The sequence below is a fragment of the Falco cherrug genome, chromosome 4 (genome assembly GCF_023634085.1).
Source record: "Falco cherrug isolate bFalChe1 chromosome 4, bFalChe1.pri, whole genome shotgun sequence".
In the NCBI taxonomy this organism is placed as follows: domain Eukaryota; kingdom Metazoa; phylum Chordata; class Aves; order Falconiformes; family Falconidae; genus Falco; species Falco cherrug.
This window is the reverse complement of record NC_073700.1, coordinates 10,350,055-10,367,259: the sequence shown is the minus strand read 5'-3', so window position 1 is coordinate 10,367,259 and position 17,205 is coordinate 10,350,055. Positions and strand designations below refer to the sequence as shown.

At 36.9% G+C, this 17,205-nt stretch overlaps 1 protein-coding gene across 3 annotated transcripts in view; it reads left to right on the top strand.

The window, feature by feature from the left end:
- Nucleotides 1-15,492, top strand: part of DENND6A (DENN domain containing 6A) — a 28,292-nt gene extending 12,800 nt beyond the window's left edge. For 2 of the 3 annotated variants that reach the window (XM_055710044.1, XM_055710046.1), the window contains 9 exons: nt 2,774-2,868; nt 4,657-4,722; nt 4,818-4,882; nt 5,500-5,589; nt 10,614-10,667; nt 10,751-10,860; nt 11,479-11,581; nt 13,026-13,100; nt 13,618-15,492. In XM_055710044.1, coding sequence (XP_055566019.1) covers nt 2,774-2,868; nt 4,657-4,722; nt 4,818-4,882; nt 5,500-5,589; nt 10,614-10,667; nt 10,751-10,860; nt 11,479-11,581; nt 13,026-13,100; nt 13,618-13,749 — 790 coding nt within the window. In that variant the 3' untranslated portion in view covers nt 13,750-15,492. The remainder of the gene's footprint in view (nt 1-2,773; nt 2,869-4,656; nt 4,723-4,817; nt 4,883-5,499; nt 5,590-10,613; nt 10,668-10,750; nt 10,861-11,478; nt 11,582-13,025; nt 13,101-13,617) is intronic. The other variant, XM_055710045.1, reaches the window with a different exon arrangement.
- Nucleotides 15,493-17,205: the final 1,713 nt, after the last annotated feature.

Below are 17,205 nucleotides of genomic sequence, written 5' to 3'. Positions count from 1 at the left end.
GCTTTGTAAAGTTAATCCAGTCAGTGTCCTAGTTGAGGCAGTAATTTAAAAAGTAAATATCTCTTCACTGAATTTGTTAGAAAAATGTTGTAAATAATTCTGAAATTAAGATTCTTTTTTTGAGAGCATCAGTCTACAAAATCAATTCTCTTTGAAACTGCTTTAATGACACATTTTTCCCTTTTTTTTTTTTTTTTAATCCTGCTCTGATTTTGAGAGCATATACCTCCAATATTTCTTACTATTATGTTATCTAAATGCAACTTGATTTGGGAATGGAGTGCGTGTGCTAGATTCACTGATCTTTTCATAATTTATTTTTTACTAATGTATTAACAAGCAGTGTTGTTGTGTTGGGTTTTTTCTTTATTTCGTTGCTTTTTGTACTGTATTTTTCCTCTCAACAAAGGTGTTGCCAGAGGCACAGCAGTGGAAGAACATACAAACTTAGGCACTATGTTTCAGATTGTTTTCCATGGGAATGGTTGTGCAGTATGTAATTTAGTTTCTAAAAATAATTGCAAGAAGAATTTGGTTAAACTTTAGTAACCCATGTTTAAAAAAATCCATCTGCTGCTCTGTAGCAGAGCAGAAAGGTTGTCCAGTACATATGTTAGTATTTGAAATAGAGCTAGAATTGCACAAGCTTTCTTACAGAAAAAAAAGAATTCAAAGATTGCAAACGGGCTTTTAAAGCAATGGCTCTGAGAAGGGGAAGAATCCAGATGATGCAGATTCTGCCTGTTTTATTAGTGAGAGAGGAGCAAGGTTTTTCATCTTGATGTTTTGATTTGTTGTGCCTTTTCAGAAATTACTTCAGTGGTTTAAAATCAGTATTGGTTCTGGTAAATATAATAGATTAACGCTCCTAAAAGTTACCAAGTAGTTTACCAAATCTTGCTATTATATCATCAGTAGCAATGAAACAAGAGTCCTCATGATTTGCTACCGGTTTACCTTGACCTGGAGAATTATTTGTATGCGTGTAAATGAAAGCCTCACTTGACTTTAACGCTCGAGTTAGTAAAAGAATGTCAATTTGTGTATGTTGGTCCAAACCAATTCTGTGTGAAACTTGCTATTTGGTTCCTACAAAGGAGGCATGAGAAGATTTAAGATGGGTTAGACCTGATCCATTCCTAGAGAGAAGGAGAATGCCTATTGGTTTGAGTTCTTCTGAGCCTTAGTTTGTTATGTTGATTCTTATGATGTGACTATGAAAAGAAGATAAGATAAAACATCATAAGTTGATTTTTTCAGAGTACAAGGAAGGAATCTGTTGGGACATTGTTATGGATGCTGTTCTTCATTTTGGAAGAAAGATTGTAAATCATGTATGATAACACTGAAACATTTGCAAATCCCAATAAATTTAAGTCAGTAATGCAAATTCGTTTAACAGGATTATTGAAACAACAAAAAATAATGAAACTAATTCAAAGGAGTAGGGAAAAATACTTAATACCTGGAATAAAATGTTTTCAGACGAACATACTTGAACAGCAGGTAGGACTCGAAGTGATTTTTCTGGGGAAAGTTGAGTTGGTGACAAGTGAGAAAAGACTTCTAAGAAACTTGATACAGTTTGGTGCTGCTCATTCTAAAATGGAATGGAGAGAAGAAAATTGTTATTTCCATGGCCTAGACATTTTACTAAGGTACAGAGCTGTGTGATCAGATTTTTCTCCTATCTGTGAATGGCTAATGAATTTTGAGAGAGAGAGAGATCTGTATAATTATAATTAGCGAGTGGAGGGAGGAATGAAAGTTGGAAAAGTTTGGAGGTTAACATAGAAATTGATGCCCAGTTGCCATCATGGTATAGCCAGAAGAATTGAACAAAAATATAAAGAAAGATCACTTCTTGTTTTTCTCCCCACCTCGCCTTGAGAAACAGGGAAGTTAAGGGCGATGTACAGAAAGTGTTTTAAATATCCCAAATTTGAACAGTCTGAAGAAGTTACGATAACCTGTTTTTAATACGGCAGTTCCAGCGAGACTTGCAGTAACGCTTTCTCCTTAATTAACATTTGGCTGTAAAATGGATGGCAGCCATCATATCAGTGCTGTAAATCCCAGATTCTGCAGGCCTATGGTATAGCAGCAGCCTTGTGCTCTTGATGCCTCTTGTTCTCTGGGTGCCCCTATGCATCTTCAAAGCCACATTCGAAGTACAGAGTAGACAGAAAAATCTGACAGGTTGTGAGCTTGGGCACAGTGCTGTTAATGTGCTTGTACTTCATCATTTGGTAACTGCTTTTTAACGGAGAATGCTAAAGTGTCGGAAAGGAAGTTGTGTGTCTTTTTTATTTTTTTTTCCTTAATCATGTCAGCTGAGCTGTAGCTTTGCTGAGAAGTCTCATACAAACAGCAGTCATGTTGACATGCACATTCAAGCACTGAGATTTTGTTATAATCAAACCTTGAGAAGTGGTAATTTGTCTTTCAAACATGGGTCAAATTCCTATTCATTAAATATCAGATAATACCCTGTTCTCATCATTGCAGTTGGGCAGAATTTAGCCAAGAGCCTAAGCAGATGTCACTTCTGTTCTCCACTATTGTTTAGACTTTAAGATATGCTTGTTTTGCTAGTTTCTAAAACTTAAAAACTTTAATAAACATACTACTGTGTTCTCACGTGCAACTTAAAACGTAACTCTTAAATACAAAAGGAAAACAATTTCAAGTCAAGAATTAAAGTTAACCTTTTGATTTCATTGAGACGGAAGCTCTTACTGTCATATTCTAAACATTGTCATTATTTTTCTAGACCATCTGTCATTTTAGGGGTGACAAATCCTTTTTTTGCTAAAACACTTCAGCACTGGCCTCACATTATCCGAATTGGAGATCTTAAACTTCCAGGTAAAGTAGAAATACCTTCTACACTCCTGTGCAACAAGACTTAACTGTGGCTTATTTATTTACAAACATTTTATTTAGTTCAATTAATTAGTTGAATACTAATCAAATCCTCATGAATGTCAATCTGTCAAGTGAAGTTAGTCTCCCGTGTACTGTATGTCATGTACTGCCAAATCTCATCTATTAAATGTAAAAGGTGGTAATACTCATTATTAATGATGTTTTACTTTTCACACATTCCTGGTTTTGTCTGTCTACCAATAAGGTATTAAAATGAGAAATTATTACTGATGTTAATTTTAGGATGCATGTAACAAACCACTTACAGTGAGTGCACAGAAGGTAAGAGCCATATGAAAGCTAAGTTTGAATGTTGCAATAACATAAAAAGTTGTTTGTGACAGTATTTTGAGAATATATTTATAACCTGGTGATATTCTGGTAATTATTAATTGTTCAAGCTGGCTGATTTCTTTACATGATTGAGTAGAATTTTAATGTAATCTTTGGATAACATGTCAATTGCTAGCCTGTAATAAAATACTGCAGTACTCTTAATTCCTGAATGTAGCAGTTTGCTGTGACAGGTTCGCTGTTTTGTTCTGGCAGTGGGAATGCATAAATACCCAGTTAGGATAATAAACCATGAAATCCATTTTTGTAGAATATGTTAGAGTCCATGTCTGAATACACCAAATTAATTAAAGATTTCATGCTGTGCCCAATATCATTAGGCAAAGTTTTGCTTTACTTTTTAAAATATCATGCCTGTCCACCTTCAGAATACCTGTGGGGCTTTAGGGGTTGTGGGGAGGACTTAGCTAGCTGCTGTGTAGTGAAGGTTTGGAAAACAGATTCTTAATTAAACTATTAAACCTCTACAAAGCCATATACACAGGTTGCCTTCGAATTTGATACACAGTCTCAAGTATGAAATTCTGAAGTTTTGGTGCAGGTATGTGAAATGCTTAGTCAGGAAGTTCTAGTGATGTATCTGTCTGACCTGCCTTTAAAAATTTAAATTTTATTCCTTCAGGGATAAGGAGAGGGCTTGTGATTTTTTTTGTTGTTGTTGGGTGGTGTGGTTTTTTTCTCCTTTTCTCCTCACTCTTCAGTTTCAATAGCAATTATATACTGTTACATTTTCTGAAGTTGAGCGTCCAACTACATCTAGGCGAAAGGTTCTGATGAGGCTGCAGGACTGTTGTTAACAGGGTTTAGGGTCTTCTGGCTGGAGGAGGCTATATTTGAAAAAGAAAACCAAAAACCTTAGTTTGGCCTATGAAAAAGGGACTTAAATTTTCTTTTACAACACTTAAATCCATGGCTACTGTTTTAATTTCTTGTGTACAATTTATTTCAGCACAGGTACCAAAGATTTGTTCCTGAAAGCATTTACCCTAAGGGGAACAAAGGAAGAGGAAATGAAATTTGAAATTAATGAAACAGTCATTTACTGCTATATAGTCAGTATTTTTCTTTGGCTACTTTGATTCAGAAGGTTGTACTTCTGGTTTTTTGGTTTGGTTTTTGGGGTTTTTTTGCTTTAAACAGGGAACCCTTATATGAATTGAAAAGCCTGTATGCTGTTACTCATATGTTTACTGAATGTTTCTGGATATATACCTGGATGTTGCCAGTGTGTCTTAATGCTTCTTACAGTATTAGATAGTCTTCTAAATGAAAGTATCCATTTCTAAAAATCAGTGCAATGTATAGCACATCAGCTGTAGTATCTAGTAATAAAGATGGATATTTCAAGTAGGGTGGCTTTAAATGTTTTGGCAGGTGAAGTTCCAAAGCAGGTGAAAGTGAAAAAACTGAAGAACCTTAAAACTTTGGACTCCAAACCTGGTAATAAGTTGCTTCAGAATTAAATTACCAGTATTTTAATTTTAAAAAGCATACCCTATTTTTCCTTTGGCTAAGTGCTGCTTTTTTTTCTTTAGGTGTTTATACCTCTTACAAGCCATACTTGAACAAAGATGAAGAAATTGTTAAACAATTACAAAAGGTAATACTGCAAGTCTTTTCTTAATGGAAACTCTTTTATATATTGTCATGCAGTGTTTTAATTGAAGGCAGAGCTCTGTGTGCATAACTGAAATGAAACTAGATTCTGATTACTTTGCCCCAATTCATAACTGGATAGACAGATGTACACCTTCATTGCAGAAGAAAGGCTGCTGCCTTCTTAGCAGTTTGGGTAACAACACGAACAGTAGAACTTAAGAAGTTAGCTTAATCATGTAGAGAACTGAAGTGATTCATCTGTGCATCTCTTTTGGGGGTCTACCTTTTGCCATCTCCATCTAGTCTGTTTGTTCTAGAAATCTCACGCTTGAGGTAAGAATCAGAGATTCTAAACTTCAACTGATTTGCACAAGTTTTTTATAGAAACTTTCCTTTAATTTCTATACATGAAAATAAAAAATCAGCAATTGAAGGCATGAATATCTGTGCAGAAGGACCTGACATATTCGTTTTCCTGTCATGGTTCAGGGTACGGGGTGCTGTGTGTAGGCTTATGGACAATGACTACAGAAAAACTGGAATAAATAGTCTTTAAAAAACCCCACAACTACTGACATATTTTGAGGTAACAGACTGACTCTTTATTTCTTTTTTAAGGGTGTACAACAGAAGCGTCCCACAGAAGCACAGAGTGTGATTCTTCGGCGGTATTTTTTGGAATTGACGGAAAGTTTCATTATTCCATTAGTGAGTTCTCAGACTAACGGGTTTTTTACATATATAAATATGCAGTAGCTTGTTTGGTGTTAGTCTGACTAAGTCCAGTATCTAGCAGTGTACCCCTGGGGTCAGCACTGGATCCACTACTGTTCAACACCTTTGTTAGTGATCTAGGTGATGGGGCAGTGTGTATCCTCAGCAAGTTTGCTGATGGGACAAAACTGGGAGGAGTGGCTGATACACCACAGGGTCTTGCTGCTGTTCAGAGAGACCTCAGCAGGCTGGAGAAATGGATCGACAGGGACCTTATGCAGTTCAGCAAAAAGGAGTGCAAAGTCGGGGGGGGGGGGGGGGTAGTGCAGCTGTGCAGAAAAGGATCTGGGAGTCCTAATGGACATGAAGTTGAACATCAGCCAGCAATGTGCCCTTGAAGCAAAGGCAGCCAGTGGTATCCTGGGCTGCATTAGGAGGGGTGTTGCCAGCAGGCTGAGGGAGGTGATTTTTTTCCCTCTACTCAGTGCTGGTGAGGCCATACCTGGAGTATCATGTCTAGTTCTGGGCTCCCCAGTACCAGAGCGAGATGGAGGTACTGGAGAGAGTCCAGTGAAGGGCTACTGAAATGACTGAGGAACTGGGACACCTTTCATGTGAGGAAAGGCTGAGAGAACTGGAGCTGTTTAGCCTAGGGAAGAGAAGGTGTGGGGGTGTGGCAGGGGAGGAGTCTCACCAATGTAAATAAATGTATGTAAATCTGAAGGGAGGATATAAATAAGATGGATACAGGCTCAGTTCAGTGACAGGACAAGGGGCAGTGGGCACAAACTGAAACACAAGGAGGGTCTGTCAGCCATCAGGAAATGCTTTTTTACTACTGAGCAGTGAAGCAGGTTAGGTTGCCCAGAGAGGTCGTGGAGTCTCTGTCCTTGGAGATATAAAAAACCCCTGTCTAGGCATAGTCCTGGGCAGCCTGCAGGGAAGCTTGTGCAGGGGGGAAAGAGGGAAATAGCACCAGATGAGCCTTCCAACCTCAAGTGGTTTAGGATCCTGTGAATAATACCCGAGCTACAGAAATTTACCATTAGGCTATGTCTTGAGTTTTCTAAAATACTGTAGTCTTACAGTTCTTTAATTACCATACTTAGCAGAAAAATGAAGGCCGTAGCTTAATCTCAGAAATGGAACATTTATATACCTAGACAGAAGATTCAGATCTTAAAAAGGAATGCCTCTTTGTATACATTGCTAGACAGCATTTTCAGATGTTTGCTTGCAACACACTGTGTAGCATTTATGCAAAGTAAAACTCTCTCTGTGTGTGTATTTTAACATGAAGCAAGATGGACATTTCTTTAATCCTTCCTCAATACTTGGAACATCTGTCTACTGTTGAAATTATTTTTTTTTTCCCCATGTAAGAGTATTTCCCTTGACATTAAGAAATGTCAGTATTGGAAAGGTAGAGCTGGAAAGTACTTTGTAATGAGAAGAGCTCTGCAAGTGTATATACTCTTGTAGCAAATTGCTATTTGCTATGATAACTGAGGGGATGCTACAAGGTAATCTTTCTGTTAATACGTGAAAGATCAGCCAATTCAACTGGTAAATCAGACTGGCTTAATTTTTTCCCTTGGATATTTACTCTGTGCTTTTCCATGCAAATCATTAAAGTTCAGAGAATTTTTTCCCTTTTCCAGTCATATTTGTGCACTCACTGCTGTTAGGCTTGGTGTGAGAAACTATTTCTAGCACATCTCAGTTCCTTTCAGCTGCCTTGTCCAGACAGCATTTCGTTACTCATCTTCTAGGCAATTAATTTACTTCATTAATACTTTGCAGATGTACTTACCTTTGCAACTCCATTTTTACCAATGTTCTATCCGACTTCCAAAGAACAATGTCTGTTTCCAAAGGTAGACAGAGTTTTGGTTTGGTTTTCTTTTTTTATTCATTGATTTTGAAGTTGTTTTGCCATTGCATTCCCTGCAGTGGACAAATTTCAGCAGTCAGTCCTCCTTGGGCAGGTCCTTTTTCGCCTCAAGGCAGCTATTTGCTCAGATTATTGCAGTATTTTCAGGATTTCAAATCTTGCAGCTACATCAAGCATAAACAAAAGTCACAAGAGACTTTTGAGAAAAAGGTAATGTCTCTACTTAGATTCAGAGCATCTAGAACTGGCAAAACTATTATGAAACTCAGCTTTATCTCAGTCTCTTTTCCTGTCAGGAAATCTTAATGGCCAACATGATGTTGCAGGGACTACAGAATTTGCTTTCTCTTACCTGGTCTCAGTTTTCCTCAATATTACTGCTGCTTCAGAAAAAAAATATGGGCAAATGAAATTTAGTATGGATGGCTATTTCAAACAAATAAATACCTTTGGGAGGAAATTGCATATACAGACCTCTTCACTAGATCATAAAATCAAAGATGAATGTAGGTTACCTAGGACATCTGATCCAACTCCACTGCTCAGAGCAAGGCTAATTTGAATATATAGCTCAATATCAAACCTTGCTATACAAGCATAGGCATAAACTGCTGTACAAATTCAACACACTTGTGTCCCCTGATTCTAGAGGAGGTTTCATCATGATCCTCATGCTTTGCCTTCCTCAGAGGCAGTAAATACAGCTTCTAGATCACCGATGACTGCAGTAATCATCCACAGTACTGCTCTTTCACCAAGACTTGGGTTTTAGAGTATAAGACATTTTCGTGATGACCATTTCTCAGTCGTGCTCTACTTGGCTGTAAACCCGATACAGTTTTACACCTGGGAGGAACATCCCAAAACAACATTGAAAGCTTTCAGAGTTTTGTGGTTTCCATTTTTCTTTTTTTGTGTATTTGGGTTTTTGTTTGTATCAACCTCAGTAAAAAAGCCTCCAGTTTTTTATTCTGAATGTAGCAGAGGTGAGTTCAGCAATCTGAAGGTTCATAAGGAGACTAATGGAATCTAGTTCCTTCAACTGTAATTTCTGTTCAGGATTTTTCCTTCTAATTTTGCTGGTTTTGTCTATTAGTGATAAGCTGGTTTGGTTTTCCTCAGAGTCACATGAGAATGGTTTCTAGACAGTGAATCTCAAAATTTTTTGTTTTCTTCCTAGCTGTTTTCTATATGCTGTTCCTGTAAAAGAATGGTTGTCACAAGAGTTTGCTTTATCAGGCGATAACTTCTTCTGGGTTTGGGTGTGATAAAACAGATTGAGGAAACTGCAAATTCAGGTGACTCTAGAAGATGCTATTACACTTTACAAAGGAAAGACTATCACTGAATGTCGAGATAAATGTACTCTGTATTAGGGTGTCACATGGAGAATGTTTTTTCAGTGGATCAGAATATTTTATTGTATAGCATCGTGCTACTCTGGAAATGGCAGATATCTGGTGTTTGCTCTCTAAACATGGTACTTCATCTGTTCAAATCTCTAAGCCTGTTTTGTCTCACTTCTAGCCAGTCAGCAAAGTTGTTTGGAATGCTTAATGTTCACTGATTTATTTTATTTATTTTTTTTTGCTTCTGAACAGAGATGTTAATTTGTAAAATAGGAATTTGTGTCCGATGCAATAGTAAAAATTTACCTGTCCTGTAAATTGGAATCGTGATGTAGTGATTGCAGACTCCTGACATATTTTTATGCTGACAAATGAATATTGTGTTTAGGTTGCTGAATCCATGCAGATTTGTAGGCTTTGACTTGCACTGAAATGGAAATTTGTCATTTGTTTTCTAATTTGTGCATTAGGGTAATAATTATGTTGTAATAGGTGCATACTCTCACCTAGCATTTGGAGGTGTGAAGTCTGTGTAATGGTGGACTTCAACCCAAAAACTTCTGCACAAAGTGAAGTCGTTTCTGTGGGCAGGTAGTTGGGACATTAAAATTGGGATATATAAAATTGGGCAGTGATACCTCAGGCATTAGATGTTTACATATCCTCTGTCCTGTTCTGAGCTCTGAACAACTTTTTGTGCTTGACCTGAACTTCTCATCATTTCAGAACGTGCATGATCAGGTCCAATTTCTGTCTGCAGGAACTGGAACATTCCCGCAGAGTTGTTTGCCCTTGGGTGTTAATGATTAGAGGAGTTTCTCCTTAAAATTTGTCTTGCTCTCCTCTTATTTTGAGACGAGATGGACATGTAGGGTGAATCCAAAACCTTTCCCTGGCATTCCCCTCCATCTTGCTTAGACTTTCACTCTGAGCAAGAGGTGAGAAACTTACTATGTTTTCTGTCATAAATCTTAGTTTACAGGGTGAGATCACCCTTTACATTCCCTGCAACAAGGAAACTATATGGGGGTGTGTCTTTTGTTTCTTCAAAAGATGGAACTACACTTTTCATAATAATACTGAATTTCATAGTATTATAGAAGCTGATTACGTTCGCAGATTAAAATGCACAGCCATTTGAATACACTTTCAAAATGAATGTATAGCAGCTTGTATCGATGTGCTTGTGTGAGCTGGCAGGGCAGAGCTGCCTCCTGTCATCGGACCTTCAGCTTCAGCAGTGGCCTTGCTGAGAAACCGCTCCTCCGCGCGTATGCTAGATGGCCCGTTGGGGCACTAGCCATGCCTTTGCCAAACACTGCTGCTGCAGAGAGGCCCGCAGGTGATTCAGTGTTTTGTAGGTTAGTTCTGTACTTAATGTTTTGTCTGAGCCACTCTGCAAATCACTTCCTAATACTTGATGCAAAGTGCAATTAGTGTTTGTAATCACCCATGATGTGAAGGTACCTGTAGACTGTCACCAAAGAAAAGAGACGTTATTTACTAGTGGCTGGAGTTCAAGAGATATATATTCCATGTATATGTTTGTCTACTGTCCTCCTTTGCCTCATGTCCTTCAATCTTGCTGACAGAGTTCTGTAGTTAGGAAATACGAATGGTATTAGATAAGCTCCTTCTTATAAATATGCACGACCCCACCCTGTACCAATACTCAGAAGAAAAAACATTGTGGGCACAAGTGATAAGCAACCGTACACGTGGACTGTGTCTTTAGTATTGGTTATGCAAACAACCTTTCTTTTTCCTTTCCTTAGGAACGTTACGTGGCAAGCCTAATGCCTTTGCAAAAATGCATATCACCATGGAAGGTAAGGAAGTAATTCAAATGAACTGGAAACTGTTGATTAGAGAAAACAGTTATAGTATGCTCACTACTTTTTTCTTTCCATAGAGTCCACCACAGCTGAGGCAATTTAGTCAAGATGACTTCATGAAGACACTGGAAAAAGCAGGACCACAGCTCACATCAGGTTTAAAAGGAGACTGGATAGGACTTTACAGGTCACTTTTTTCATCAGCATAAAAAAATTCATAAATGAAGACAAATCAGTAGTATGAATGCTCTTTTTCCTGAGCAAACCTCAAATCAAACTTCAGATCTTTTCCTGAACAAATCAGTATTGATTTGAATAAGACTTACTTTTAGAATATATATATATATATATACACACCTTAATAGGAATTGGTAGTGCTTAGTATACTTTGCTCACTTAAATCTGTGTCTCTGTAACCTTTTAATGGGTTTCATAAGGTGCTATGACACTACAGGTCTCTGTATACCAATATGGTCTGTGGTTTTATTTCTGTGGTTCCTACTTCCAATAAAACACAAAGATAAAAATGAGGATATTTCAAACTGAGCCTTGCTTTTTTTCCTGACAAAATTTTGTCTTTCAGACACCTTTTCTTTATGTTGTTTTCTCAATCCTTGTCTTGATTAATAGAAACACCTGTTATACTCCACTTGAGAATGTTAGTTTTTTGAAAGTAAACAGAGAAAGGGTCCTAATATATTTTTCAACCTCAAACATCATTACTTCACATCTGATGACTTAGAAAGCAGAGTTATCAAAATTTTAATTAAAATATAAACCCTATTTTTCTTTGGTGTTTTACCAGGCATTTTTTGAAATCGCCAAACTTCGACGGTTGGTTTAGGAGCCGGCAGAAAGAAATGACACAGAAGTTAGAGGCCCTTCACTTAGAAGCACTCTGTAATGAGGTTAGAAAAATGTGTGCTTATGATTATATTTATTATCTGATAATAAAAAATATATTCTTCCTCAAGTCAGTTTTACTCCTGGTGTGTTCATTGGTTGAACATAAAAATGTTTACAATTTTCTCAAGTCTGATCTAGCAAACAGTGATTTTGTTAACCAAGTACAAGCTAGAACTAACATAGCAAAAGACAGCAATATGAAATACAGTTCGCTTTTTTTATAACAACTGTTACGGTTTGTAAAATGTATCTTAGGTACTTTTTTGTTCTGTTGCGTGTTTTGAATTGAATTCACCACCCCAGAAAAAAAAGATATTTCCTTCTACTTGATAACAGTATTTCATCCAGCTTGCTTCCTTGGCATTTCATTTGACAAGACATTTTTAGTTGCGATACAGTTAGTAGCTTTGAAGGTATAAACTCAGGGAGTACCATAGAAAATTGACAACTAATCAGATATGGGTAGTAAAGAAACCTACAACTCCAAAGATATTAAAGCATTCCTACAACAAATACATGGTAATGGGAAGCTGAGAAGTGAAATCTCTTTATTGATATATAAAAAAATGCCACATAAATGATTTCTGTTGCAAGATCAGTTCTTAAGAGGCTGAAGTGGGTATCAGTATCATTTAAGTCGGAACGACTAATAAAGAAAGGTACTGCAAGAGGAGAAGAGATTGTGTGGCTAAAGAGGGAATAGGAAGAATAAAAAAAAGTTCAGTCAACACCACAGCTTTAAAACAAAAGATTGCACTGGTTATTTGAAAAAAGCCATTGATTTTTATCCCTTGCCTTGTCAATTCCCAAACAGTACATTGTAGCAGCCCAAATAGATTGTTCAGCTGGAGCAGCCCAAATCATTTGCAGGGCAACAGCTAGGTCAATTGCCTAGAATTTATCCAACTATATTTGACACGAACTTATTTCAAAGAAAAGGAAACGTGTCACGAATTTATTACTGGTTCTGCTCCATACTAGTTTTTTCTTTTGATCTGAATATTAACATCTTCCTGTATATGAGCAAATATATTTAATAGGTGAATAGTAAAGGGGCAGGGGAACAGAACTTCCATAAGAAAATTCACTTGATGAGTATATTTTACTAGTTATCAACTATGTATTATGCTAGTAGATCTGATGTGGTAAACATTTGCTGCCATTTTGCATTGTAGATGCTGGTTTTGAAACTAAGCCTGTTTGGCATGATTTGTTTGTTGATGTTGTGCGCTAGTCTGTTATGCTAAGTCCTGAACAAACATGCAAATAAAGCAGATTTTGCAGTTCACAGTAGAGACAGTACATGAGTAAAATGAATTTAGTAAGTGGCATGAGAATAAGGAAAAGGAGAAGATCCATTCTGAACGGTAGGTGTAGATGAATACTATTGTTGAAAATTATACAAGTTACCATAAATATTTCAATGCTTAATTTTTATTCTTTTAGAACTTGGTTTTCTGGAGTCAAAAGCATACTGAAGTGGAAACGGTGGATCTTGTCTTAAAGTTAAAGAATAAACTGGTAAGTAATGGAATTGAACATGGCTCAAATTTGCATTACTTAACTAGATAAGTGTTACATAGTTGTGTTTACAGGCATTTGAACGAAATATACTCCTTAAGATCTGGGTAACCCAAGGAATCAATCACTCTAGTTTTGTAAAATAAAACCAGTTCATTTCAGCTAAGACTGTAAGGTTAAGCTAGCTTCCCACCATTGTTCAGCTATGTTGGAAGCATTGCACTGATCCTATTTTTTTTAAAACAAGTTGAACTTTTTGACTGATCTGAGTGGGAGCAAGGCTGAATCCTCAGGGAAGAAGAAAACCAAACTTCCTTATGATTACTGAAAGTCCAAATCAGTGTTAGCTGATGCTGTTGTGTGATTGTTGAGGAAACCTCCTATAGTCCAACTTTCTACGTGGTCTGTAAATAAGGAATTAATTTTTCAGATACACTAATATGTCACTTTTGTGTGACATATTCTTAAGGTGAACTTGTATTTTTAGTAGAAACCATGTTTCATTGTACCTTTGCAGTTGCAGGCTGACAGAGAACACCTTCCTGTGAAAACTGACACACTGAAAAAGCTGCAGACACACATCAATGATATCATACTAGCACTTCCAGATGACTTACAGGACATCTTGCTCAAAACTGGCACAACATGATTTCTACTGGGCTTTTTTCGTGCAGAAAGCAAATGGCAAATGCAGTTTCACAGAAGACAGTGGCTTCCCAAGTTCAGAACACACCTTTAAATAGTATGTTAACACTACAAATGGACTGTACTAATAGTATACTCTACTATGCTATTTTCACTGGGTTTTTTCCATTTAAATACCAATGCAACTAAAGGAATTCCTGTGTCTAATATTATTGTTTGAAATAAGTGCTCTTAAAGAAAAATCTGTGGGCATATGAAACTATACCACAGTATAGGACCACGGTGCAGTGCTGGCATTGCAGAATGTTTTCCAAGTGGTGCTGCTATACCCAATCCTGTTAACTCAGGGGTAAGCAATATTGATCCTGTACTGTCTGTCCTGTTGATGTTGTATCTGATCGCTTTGCCTTTTTTTAATTTTTTTTTTATGTTTTCATCTAGCGGTGAGTCCAACTGACATGCGACTTGGTCAGAATACATTATAGTTGAGGTATTTTACTGGTAAATCATTGCTTTCAAAACTGTTTCAGGGACAGCTGAAATAATCAGATTGGCTCTTAACGTTCTTCCCTTCTCCTCCTTACATCTTTCCAAAACCATATTAATTTAGCATCTTTAAAGAAGAGAAGGCAGCTGACAAATTTCGTGAAGAGTCGTCTCTTCCATTCAATGTCAGTTAATTAGGGTGCTCTTACTCACATGCCTTAAATACAAAGTAATTGTATTCTAACTAGTGGTTTTAAACTGCTGACATCCAGGATTTAAAGCGGATCGCTAGTGTAAATGTAAGCATGCAGTATTCATCACAGGAAATAAACAGTGGTGTTCTAATACGGATTTTAAAATCAGTGATTTCAGTAGAGTTAGCTGATATACAATCTATTTCAGTTGGAGATCACAGCAGTTACAAATCCTGTTATAATCTTTTATTTTTACTTATACCAGTAGGATGTTCGGGGAGGTGAGGGGGCTGAAGGGATAAGATGTTGGCTTCAGCTGAAAAAAGCCTATGGAAAGGTCAAACTGTGGCAAGAAGAGATTGTAGCCTGAAATTATTCTCAATATATGCATACAGCAGACATGCATCAAGAGTAATTTCCTCTTGCATGTTAAGCAGCAAGAATGTGATGTTTATCTTCTTGAACAAGTTTCAGTGGTACGTAAGAACTCAGCTGCTCCACATGCAGTGTTGTATTTGACCAGTTTCAAACAGAATAAACGTAATGCTGTAGTGTACACACAGCAGACACTCGCATGACAAGTGGATCACAGTTATAAAAAAAACACTCTGCTTTTAAGTGCTTGAATGGAATTTTTTAAAACTTCCAACATAATCCTGCTATAAGAATATGCTTTTGTATGATAAATATTTCATACCATCTTTCTAAAAATGTCTTATTTAGATATAAAGTGTCACGGTATTTTTATGAAAATGTATTTTAATACTGTTATGGTTTGTATACGGTTACTCATGACCAAAAGTTTAATGTATCTATTATGTTACTTAAACTACACCACTTCAGCATTAATTTCTAACTCGCAAATATTTTTTTTTGCACACCCTGATGAGTAGCATTTCTAATCCAGGAATCAGTAAGTGGCCCTTCTTATATGAAATTATCTTAACTATTTAACCTGGAGCACTGTGTAGTTTCTTGGAACCATGTAAACTGGTAACAACTATGATAACTGTCACATGACTGCAAATACATATTTTTGTAAAAGAAAATAAAAGGTTTGATTTTTATTTTTTTTGTCTTCGGAAGCTATGTTACTTAGATGATTGGGTTTTCCCCTCTCCTGTGTCAGCAGAGCTGTTCAGCAGCTTGTAGAGACTGCTGCAGTCTGACTTGATGAAGCTGAACCCCTTAGGTGACCAGAGATGCCTGATGTGATGGAGCAGTGTTGTAGCTTGACCGTACATCATGGTTGTAATACAATAGAGCTGCAGGATCCTCAAAAAATCAAATGGCAGAGACTGACTTCCAGACAAAATTTATCCAATATTCAGTCTATTTCCTGTGTGCATCTGAGACACCTGTGAGAAACATGGTAGTGGGAAGTAGACTGCAAGCAAAGTTCAATTCAGGTTTCTTTAATGGAGTTGGTATTAGTTTAGATCCCTGAATAACTAGATGCTTAAAAAGAATGGCAAAAAGACAAGTTGTACTTGGTTGGTTGCTGTCTTCATCAGTGACTTGTAATGCTTTTCAGTAATGGTGGTTCAAAAAGACTTTAACCTGTAACTACAAGTCTTGGCAAAATGCAGTCACTAAAACAGGAACCGTCTTTCCTCTGCAGGTTTCTGTTCTTACCCTGCCTCCCTGCAGTCCTTTTACACTGAGCATGCATATTTTGACTAGGGATGCTTCAGCCATTCATAGTGTTGCAGGGGAATTGCATCAGCTGCACAATTGTAGTTGTCAGCTTGGTGAGCTGGAATTTTCCCACCTCTTTTTTGTTTCTGTTTTGTTTTTAACTCAATGGGCTTAAAATACAGGTAAAGAGCTTGTACTAATCCTCATTTATCTGAGGTTTGATGACCAAAGGACCGTGCAAAAAACTACTAATTTCAGTAATTTTCCCTCAGTCTTCATCTGACTCAAAAAAAAAAAAAAAAAAAAAAAAAATTTTAGAAGGGGTCCTAGGAAAGAGGTAGCAGCTGTTCAGTAAAGAAATGTTAAAGATAAAGGGCCCCACTTTGGTCATCAGAAGAAGTTAAGACTGCCTCACTTAGCGTAACAGGAGAGTAAATGGGATGTGCATAAGATTTGGGACTTCACAGATTTCTTTTAAACAACGTAAAAATAAATGCAAAAACAGAGACACGAGATGAAGTGCAGTCAAATATGGTAAAGATGCAGCTAGTCCTTCAGCAGTGTTAATGTTTGTGATCTGAAGAAAGGACAATGAATCAAAAGTATGTTGTAAGTAATAGTTATATACGATTATCCAGAGCAACCACTTCATGATGAAATGCTGATTTTTGGCAATTACTTCTAAAGCATTTGTTAGATTCCAGTCTAACAACCGAAACAATGAAAGGTATCTATTAATGATGTAGCTATAGTAAGAATATGCCAGTTTGGAGATCTAGAAAGTAACTTACTTAAAAAAAGAGTCCTTCATATATTTTGTAGCACATTTACCCTCAGCTAAATTCAGAGAACCCTGACTTTCTTGGCTAGAAAAAAAAGTCTAAATACAGAGTGCTCTGAATAGAATATAGGTATTGGCAGCCTTGAACGGGACTCCTTAAAACTATCAGGAAATTGAAACCTAATAGTTGATCAGGATCATGTTAACAACTTAGGCACTAACTGGATTTAAGTTAAAATGTGACTGACTTGAAACATTTTCTAAAAACAGAACTTCTAACCTTAATTTAAAACAGATCGATTTAAAACCTGAGTAAGACTTCCAGGATGACATGTGAGGACAGGGCAGCCCGAGTTGAGTC